This window comes from Engystomops pustulosus, chromosome 1 (genome assembly GCF_040894005.1).
Source record: "Engystomops pustulosus chromosome 1, aEngPut4.maternal, whole genome shotgun sequence".
NCBI lineage: Eukaryota > Metazoa > Chordata > Amphibia > Anura > Leptodactylidae > Engystomops > Engystomops pustulosus.
The window spans coordinates 266,279,546-266,289,710 of record NC_092411.1 but is presented as its reverse complement, the minus strand read 5'-3'; the positions used below and the strand labels follow the sequence as shown (position 1 = coordinate 266,289,710).

Here is a 10,165-nt window from a genome sequence, read left to right as displayed (position 1 = left end):
GCAGGAACGAAGAGAGGTGAGTTCACTCGTAACGGGGCACCGCCACGGAGAGGGTGTGCCTGCGGTCCGAGAAATGGATCACAGGGGCACCCGTGACACTTACACATAACTAGAAGGAGAGACAGAAAACTGACACAACATAAAAGTAGGGGAAAAGAAAAAACTGATTTTGTATTTTATGGTAATAGAGCACATGTCAGTAGTTACATCAGGTCCTCTTTAATTTATTGAATTTAATCATAAAGTTACAAAAGTAATTTTTTTTTCAATAAAAGCGAACAAGTTTTTGGTTCCAGTTTACCAGAAACGAAGATATTTTATAATATATAAAATATTTGTAAAGTCCATACAGTTTGTCAATTTTATGATATCAGCAAATACAGTAATGTAACTGTAGAGCTCCACAAAACCGCTCTTTATGTGTAACACCCATCATCCAGACTTGGTCCAGATGATTGGAGTTGTACTCCATCCCGTGTCTACTATCTCTGCACGCCATATGCCTGATCCAAGTGGTCCATCTCCAGATCGTTGTGGTCACTGACTGGCGAGTGGAAGTTATTCTGCTCCAGCTGTTCCATAGTCTTCTCTGGTGGGATGTCCTCAAGCTCACTTACAGGGTGAGAAATATTATTTATCCTAGCGAATGCTTGATCGATTTCATTAAACGTCTTGTTCTTAGTCTCTGGCAACACGAAGAAGAGGTAGAGGGCGCCAGCCAGGCAGATGGCAGCAAAAACCAGGAAACAGTAGTTGCCCAAACCTTCCTATGAAAACAAAAGAAGAAGGGTCAAAATGAGGACCAGATATCATAGTTATCAGTTGTCCCGTAAAACACATTGGGGGTCATTTACTAAGGGCCCAATTCGCGTTTTCCCGACGTGTTACCCGAATATTTCCGATTTGCGCCGATTTCCCCTGATTGCCCCGGGATTTTAGCACACGCGATCGGATTGTGGCGCATCGGCGCCAGCATGCACGCGACGGAAATCGGGGGGCGTGGCCGAACGAAAACCCGATGGATTCGGAAAAACCGCCGCATTAAAAAAAAAAATCTGTCGCGGAGCTTGCACTTACCTTCACTCAGCCTGGCTCGGTGAACTCCAGTGCGTTCCGATGCTTTTCAGCGCAGCAGTGCCACCTGGTGGACGGCGAAGGAACTACCTTAATGAATCCCGGCCGGACCCAAATTCAGCGCAGAGAACGCGCCGCTGGATCGCGAATGGACCGGGTAAGTAAATCTGCCCCATTATAAAAATAAAAAATATTGCAGCAAAACAGAACTGAAAGTTCTTTGTGAACCCAGGCTGGAGAGTTGTCCAGGCAAAAAATATTATGTCAACAGACAAACTTCCTTTTCAAGTGGCTTTGCAGGGTTATCACAGTGGATAGTGGACTCGGCCTTCTAATCATGCCAAACTTTTTAGCAAAATGTGCATAGATCAGCAGTAAAGAACACACACACACACAAATGCAGTTGCACAGATATCTCAACTGCATTTTGTAGCAGTTGTCCCCCCTACAGACTCAGTCTTAGCTGTTGAGTAGTAGGGAAGAATCAGTAGGATCATATCTGAAGAGGATAGAGAAGTGTTGATCTATATTTTTTGGTATGAAGCACTTGGGGTAAGATAGCAACTTCCAGCTGTTTCTGTCTCTGTTTTCCCCCTTTAGAAGCATCTATGACAACAGCAACCTCAGTGAGATATTGTCCATCAAAAGAGGAATTTTAACCACCTTCAGTGACTCCAAATTGTTGTATCCTTTATTAGGTCACTCCACCGATTCTGGCACATCTGGATTTTTTCCTTTACTATTCCTGAATAGCTTGGGCATCCAACTGTCAGGTGGGCAGGGTCAGATGGTGTGCTCTGGCCCAGGAATGCCCACCGGGCAGCAGAAAAACTTACATATAAGCCCAAATAGGTTGTATTGATCTTATTCACTTCCATATCTGCTTTTAAAGATTTTTTTGCCTGAAAAAGGTGCCATTCCGATGTCGAAACGTGTCGTCTAAAAAGGCAGTTCTCTGATCCTAAACTTTATCCTGCTTGGTATTTTCTTATCTTAGTGACAGATACCCCTGTCATTGTATTCTGAAATCTTCCAAAGAATCTGAGGAACGACACCTATTAAGTAAAGAGTTGGAGTTGTTAAGAGGGTGAAAGGTCAATACAGGCAGTCCCAGGGTCACATACAAGATAGGGTCTGTAGGTTTGTTCTTTAGTTGAATTTGTATGTAAGTTGGAACTGTATATTTTATCATAGTAATCCCAGCCAGAATTTTTTTGGTCTCTGCGAAAATTGGATTTTAAAAATGTTGGGTTGTCATAAGAATGAATATTAACACTAAAGCTTCATTAGAGACACATGTGATAACTGTTACAGCTGATCATTGTAGCCTAGGACTAAAGTATAATAAATTACCAATATCCAGAGGTCCGTTTGTAACTAAGGTTCATCTGTAAGTCAAGTGTTCTTAAGTAGGGGGCCACCTGTAGATGCAATAGAAAGCCAGAAAAGTGGAGAAGGAAGCATTTTCTCTTCTACAGCATATTGCAAAGTTGCTATAATTTTTTTCACAATTCCGAGTTATCGACCATAGAGATATAACACTATTTTGATTATATCTATACGTTGCACAGATGTGGTCTCCCTGGACTGTAATGTTGGAATAAGAGTAGACGGTTACTTTATAGCATGAATCTTAAATGGTGGATTTCCGTCATCTCCAGTCTCGGAGGAAGCTATTTATTCTGCTCGTAGCCGCCAGCACTGGTACTGAGCAAACGAAGCAAAGTAAATACCTTTCTTGATTTTATTGATTGGTTTGGTACAATAATTCTTCAGAGCAATGCCATAGCAGATAAGCAATAGGTCGCACATCTAAAGGAATCTGACATTTTCTGAAGTTGTGTTCTTCTTCTTAAACTTTAATTTAACTCATTACAAACAAGGACAGTACACAATCTTTATGATTTCTTAAGGCTTTTATACGATGAGACAAGGAATGATGGCAGACCAGAATTTTGAGCTGCAAAGGGCCACTGGCACATCTAACCTAGTAGATGGCCATTACTAAATAGTTACAGACAGAGAGAGTTCTCATTACTCCACCCACATCCGGGACTCTCACTGTCAATCACTGTGTGTGGGAGGGGTAATCAGGACTCTCACTGTCAATCACTGTGTGTGGGAGGGGTAATCAGGACTCTCACTGTCAATCACTGTGTGTAGGCGGGGTAATCCGGACTCTCGCTGTTAATCACTGTTTATGGGCAGAGTAATCAGAACTCTCTTTGTCAATCACTGTGTGTGGGCGGGGTAATGAGGACTCTCACTGTCAATCACTGTGTGTGGGTGGAGTAATCAGGACTCTCACTGTCAATCATTGTGTGTGGGTGGAGTAATCAGAACTCTCTCACTGTCAATCACTGTACGTATGTGGGGTAATCAGCACTCATACTGTCAATCACTGTGTGTGGGAGTAGTAATCAGGACTCTCACTGTCAATCACTGTCTGGGTGGGTTAATTAGGAGTCCCACTGTCAATCACTGTGTGTGGGTGGGATAATCAGGACTCGTACTGTCAATCACTGTGTGTGGGCGGGGTAATCAGGACTCTCACTTTGTATACTGTATGTAGATGGGACAATATGGAATCTTTTTGTCAATCATTGATTTAGCAATTTACAGCCACCACTAGTAGACCTTTGGACATACAACATTTACATTGATGTAAGAGGGTTGTTCTGGGAATTATTATTACCCCTGCCATTCTGCATTAACAGACCAATAATATGTCTATACCCATTTTACTGGGAGCAGTGCTAGAAGCAATACATTATAGATTGGAACCTGGTACATATTTTGTATTTGGGTCCAGCTGCAGTTCGTTTCTTGAATAGTTCCAGCTATTGGACCTGTACTGATGAGCCTCCTACACTACAAGGTGCATTACATCACTTATCTGTAAGTAATAGCTTGGGATTTCCTAATGCACCTGCTATTTCCTCTGAATGACACTTATAGATGTTTCATTATGTTTTATTATAATTGAACTTCAAGCTGCAAAAAGCAGAAATCTTTTTTGCAAATCAATTCTATATTTAACAACTCATCTCTTGTCACAAAAGAGCCATTCTTACTTCTAGTGACAAACTCATTTCATGACATTTTAGCTTAATAAATCTTTAGTGGAACATACAAAAGATGGAAAGTAACAGCAACATCTTGATAAGTGTCTGTATCTGGGGGAACTAAAATGTATAGACAACAACTCATATACAGGCGGTCCTCTACTTAAGAACACCTGGCTTACAGACGACCCCTAGTTACAAATGGACCTCAGCTGACCTCAGTTATCAAAGGTGTCTGTAATGAAGCTTTATTGTTAATCCTGGTTCTTATGACAATCCAAAAAATGTAAAATCCAATTGTCACAAAAATTTTTGGCAGGGGTTACAATTATGAGATATACAGTTCCGACTTACATACATATTCGACTTAAGAACAAACCTGCAGAACCTATCTTGTACATAATCCGGGGACTTTAATGAAGGTGTCTGGTCAGGATGGGGAAAGGGAGAGAGAGCCCTGAGATGAAGCATCTCCCCCCTTGATGATCTATCTAGGTGATGGTCACTGACTGGGCCATGCCCCCCCACCAAATACTATGAGAGATAGGGAGAAGGGCAGACCAAACCTAGGGGGCACTTCATAGACAAAATAACAGTAAAAAAATAGTGATATATATGAACATAGGTCAAACACAGAGGCTAATGTAGTAGAGAATCAGAGTATAAAGGGTATTCAGAAAAAGTTGTAATAGGTCAAGCAACAATAGTCCAGATTAGGCAACATATACAGGTGAGTGTATCAACAATCAAACAATCAAAATCACTGGCAGAGAAGTCCAGCCCCAAGAATAGTTTTATAGCTGGCAATTGAGATTACTGAGAGTCACCTAAGGTATAGGAGAAAAAGCATTTCCCTTTAAAATATTCTAATTGGAGTCTTCTTGAAAACATAACAGGTAGGTACGTATGAAGTCTATGCTTTTCAAGCGGTACCTCACACTTAATCATGACATATAACGAAACAGCATTAAAAGAAATTTGTCATGCAGTTTTAACAAAAAGGGTTAACTGCATTGCTCTTTTTGTGTTAGATTCAAGATTTTAACCCTTGCCTACCTTTCAGGCCATCACTGCAAACGGGGAATGTGACAGTTAATGAGGACATTGAATGATTCACAGAGGTATTTTGTTTTGAATTGTTCTAAGTTGGGATGATTTATTTACATTGATTGGTTTTGGTAAACATTAGAGATGAGCGAACATGCTCGTCCGAGCTTGATGCTCGGTCGAGCATTAGGGTACTCGAAACTGCTCGTTGCTCGGACGAATACTTCGCCCGCTCGAGAAAATGGCAGCTCCCGCCGTTTTGCTTTTTGGCGGCCAGAAACAGAGCCAATCACAAGCCAGGAGACTCTGCACTCCACCCAGCATGACGTGGTACCCTTACACGTCGATAGCAGTGGTTGGCTGGCCAGATCAGGTGACCCTGGGATAGACTAGCCGCTGCCCGCGCTGCTCGGATCATTCTGTGTCTGGATGCCGCTAGGGAGAGAGCTGCTGCTGGTCAGGGAAAGCGTTAGGGTGTTCTATTAGCTTACTGTTAGGCAGGAGTGATTCTCAAAGAACCCAACAGCCCTTCTTAGGGCTACAATAACGTTCTACTTTTTTTATTTTAATTTGCATCTAGTACCATTTTGTGAGGAATTAGCAGGGGGACTTGCTACCGTTGTGTTTAGCTCTTAGTGGCACACATATCCATAGCAAAGACCGAAGTGGGAAAATTTAGTAGGGGTTGGATTTCAATTAGGCACTAACTCAGTGTCATCTCATCTGGCATAGTAGTGTGCTTTGATACTTGGCTAGAAAATAGCCATAGGAGAATACAAAGAGCTTACTTACGCATACAGTAGCGTTCTATATATTTGATTTCTGGTTGATCTGCTGGTGGCTGTACTTTCTGTAGTGCATGTACTAGCCAATTCTGAGCAATTTGTAGTGAGACTTGCGACCGCTATGTTCTGCGCTTAGTGACGCACATATCCATAGCAAAGACCGAAGTGGGAAAATTTAGTAGGGGTTGGATTTCAATTAGGCACTAACTCAGTGTCATCTCATCTGGCATAGTAGTGTGCTTTGATACTTGGCTAGAAAATAGCCATAGGAGAATACAAAGAGCTTACTTACGCATACAGTAGCGTTCTATATATTTGATTTCTGGTTGATCTGCTGGTGGCTGTACTTTCTGCAGTGCATGTACTAGCCAATTCTGAGCAATTTGTAGTGAGACTTGCGACCGCTGTGTTCTGCGCTTAGTGACGCACATATCCATAGCAAAGACCGAAGTGGGAAAATTTAGTAGGGGTTGGATTTCAATTAGGCACTAACTCAGTGTCATCTCATCTGGCATAGTAGTGTGCTTTGATACTTGGCTAGAAAATAGCCATAGGAGAATACAAAGAGCTTACTTACGCATACAGTAGCGTTCTATATATTTGATTTCTGGTTGATCTGCTGGTGGCTGTACTCTCTGCAGTGCATGTACTAGCCAATTCTGAGCAATTTGTAGTGAGACTTGCGACCGCTGTGTTCTGCGCTTAGTGACGCACATATCCATAGCAAAGACCGAAGTGGGAAAATTTAGTAGGGGTTGGATTTCAATTAGGCACTAACTCAGTGTCATCTCATCTGGCATAGTAGTGTGCTTTGATACTTGGCTAGAAAATAGCCATAGGAGAATACAAAGAGCTTACTTACGCATACAGTAGCGTTCTATATATTTGATTTCTGGTTGATCTGCTGGTGGCTGTACTTTCTGCAGTGCATGTACTAGCCAATTCTGAGCAATTTGTAGTGAGACTTGCGACCGTTGTGTTCTGCGCTTAGTGACGCACATATCCATAGCAAAGACCGAAGTGGGAAAATTTAGTAGGGGTTGGATTTCAATTAGGCACTAACTCAGTGTCATCTCATCTGGCATAGTAGTGTGCTTTGATACTTGGCTAGAAAATAGCCATAGGAGAATACAAAGAGCTTACTTACGCCTACAGTAGCGTTCTATATATTTGATTTCTGGTTGATCTGCTGGTGGCTGTACTTTCTGCAGTGCATGTACTAGCCAATTCTGAGCAATTTGTAGTGAGACTTGCGACCGCTGTGTTCTGCGCTTAGTGACGCACATATCCATAGCAAAGACCGAAGTGGGAAAATTTAGTAGGGGTTGGATTTCAATTAGGCACTAACTCAGTGTCATCTCATCTGGCATAGTAGTGTGCTTTGATACTTGGCTAGAAAATAGCCATAGCAATAGGATAGCATTGTTTGGTTTTAAAAACTCAAAAAAAAACAAAAAACACAAAAAAAAACAAAAAAAAGTTAAAAAAAAAATAAAGTTATAACTCTCATTTTAAAAATGTTTAACCCGAGGGCTAGGGGTAGAGGACGAGGGCGGGGACGTGGGCGTCCAACTACTGCAGGGGTCAGAGGCCGTGGTCCTGGGCGGGGTGAGACACCACCTGCTGATGAGGGAGCAGGGGAACGCCGCAGAGCTACACTCCCTAGGTTCATGTCTGAAGTTACTGGGACTCGTGGTAGAGCACTGTTGAGGCCAGAACAGTGCGAACAGGTGATGTCGTGGATTGCTGACAATGCTTCGAGCAATTTGTCCACCACCAGTCAGTCTTCCACGCAGTCCACCCATGTCACCGAAATCGCCACTCCTCCTGCTCCTGCACCTCAGCCTCCTCCCCCCCAGTCTGCCCCCTCCCAGGAAAATTTGGCATTTGAACCGGCATACTCTGAGGAACTGTTTTCTGGACCCTTCCCACAGTCACAAACCACTTGTCCGGTTGCTGCTGAGCAATTTTCCGATGCCCAGGTTTTCCACCAGTCACAGTCTGTGGGTGATGATGACCTTCTTGACGTAGTGGAAGTGTGTAAAGAGGTGTCCGACGATGAGGAGACACGGTTGTCAGACAGTGGGGAAGTTGTTGTCAGGGCAGGAAGTCCGAGGGGGGAGCAGACTGAGGGATCGGAGGATGATGAGGTGACAGACCCAAGCTGGGTTGAGAGGCCGGGTGAACACAGTGCTTCTGAGACGGAGGAGAGTCCTCGACCAGAACAGGTTGGAAGAGGCAGTGGTGGGGCCAGACGGAGAGGCAGGGCCAGAGCTGGTGCATCAGCGCCAAATGTGTCAACTAGTGAAGCTCCCGTGGCGAGGGCTCTTGCGGCGAGGGCTAGATCTTCAGAAGTCTGGAGGTTCTTTAAGGAAACACCGGATGACCGACGGACTGTGGTGTGCAACATTTGCCAAACCAGGCTCAGCAGGGGTTCCACCACTACTAGCTTAACTACCACCAGTATGCGCAGGCATATGAATGCTAAACACCCCACTCAGTGGCAACAAGCCCGTTCACCTCCGGCCGTGCACACCACTGCTCCTTCCCCTGTGTCAGCTGCTAGTCAGCCCCCTGCCCAGGACCCTGCCACAAAAACCCCATCGTCGCCTCCACGATCCTCCACAGCATCCACCAGCGTTCAGCTCTCCATACCCCAGACGCTGGAGCGGAAACGCAAATATAGTGCAACCCACCCGCACGCCCAAGCCCTTAATGTGCACATTTCCAGATTGCTAAGCCTGGAGATGCTGCCCTATAGGCTAGTAGAGACCGAGGCCTTTCGCAGCCTCATGGCGGCGGCCGCCCCTCGGTATTCGGTCCCCAGCCGCCACTACTTTTCCCGATGTGCCGTCCCAGCCCTGCACCAGCACGTGTCAGACAACATAATCCGTGCCCTGACCAACGCCGTTTCTGACAAGGTCCACCTGACCACGGACACGTGGACGAGTGCTGCCGGGCAGGGCCACTATATATCTCTGACGGCACATTGGGTTAACTTGGTGGAGGCTGGGACCGAGTCTGACCCTGGGGCTGCTCATATACTGCCGACGCCGAGGATTGCGGGGCCTACCTCGGTCCAGGTGTTTCAGGCCTACTATGCCTCCTCCTCCTCCCACCCCTCCTCCACCTCCTCCTCCGAACTACCATCCGTGGGCACGGCGCCATCAGTCGGTAGCTCTAGGCACAGCAGCAGTGCCGTCGCTAAGCGACAGCAGGCGGTGCTCAAACTGCTGAGCCTAGGCGACAAAAGGCACACCGCCCAAGAGCTATTACAGGGCATCACGGCGCAGACTGATCTGTGGCTGGCACCGCTGAACCTCAAGCCGGGAATGGTTGTGTGTGACAACGGCCGTAACCTGGTGGCGGCTCTGCAACTCGGCAGACTGACACATGTGCCATGCCTGGCCCATGTGTTAAATCTGATAGTTCAGCGTTTCCTCAAGACATACCCCAATCTGTCTGATTTGCTCACGAAGGTGCGCCGCATCTGTGCGCATTTCAGGAAGTCCAGCCCAGATGCTGCCACTCTCAGGGCAGCGCAGCGCCGCCTCCAACTGCCCGCTCACCGACTGTTGTGCGACGTGCCCACGAGGTGGAATTCAACACTGACCATGTTATCCAGAGTTTACCAGCAGCGCAGAGCGATTGTAGACTGCCAGATGTCAACTTCCACCAGAACTGGTAGTCAGGTCAGTCAGCTTCCTCAAGTCTACAATGAGGAGTGGACGTGGATGTCTGATATCTGTCAGGTGCTGAGTAACTTTGAGGAGTCAACACAGATGGTCAGTGGCGATGCCGCCATCATCAGCCTCACCATCCCGCTGCTTGGCCTGTTGAAAAACTCTCTGGTCAGCATGAAGTCGGAAGCTTTGCGCTCGTCACAAGAGACAGGGGAAGAATATTTCCTTGTTGATAGCCAAAGCACCCTCAGGTCTGTTTCTCAGCGCATATCGGAGGAGGTGGAGGTGGAGGAGGATGAGGAGGAAGAGGAGGAGAATGTTGGCGAGACACAAGAGGGGACCATTGTTGAGTCCTTTACTGTTCAGCGTGTATGGGCAGAAGAAGAGGAGTTGGAGGAGTTGGAGGAGGAGGAAATGGACAGTCAGGCCAGTGAGGGGAGTGAATTCTTACGCGTTGGTACTCTGGCGCATATGGCAGATTTCATGCTAGGCTGCCTATCCCGTGACCCTC

At 45.7% G+C, this 10,165-nt stretch overlaps 1 protein-coding gene across 2 annotated transcripts in view; it reads right to left on the bottom strand.

Moving 5' to 3' along the window:
* Nucleotides 1-210: 210 nt before the first annotated feature.
* Nucleotides 211-10,165, bottom strand: part of SLC2A9 (solute carrier family 2 member 9) — a 175,632-nt gene continuing 165,677 nt past the window's right edge. For both annotated transcript variants that reach the window (XM_072126078.1, XM_072126079.1), the window contains exon 14: nt 211-767. In XM_072126078.1, the coding sequence (XP_071982179.1) occupies nt 483-767 (285 nt within the window). In that variant the 3' untranslated portion in view covers nt 211-482. The remainder of the gene's footprint in view (nt 768-10,165) is intronic.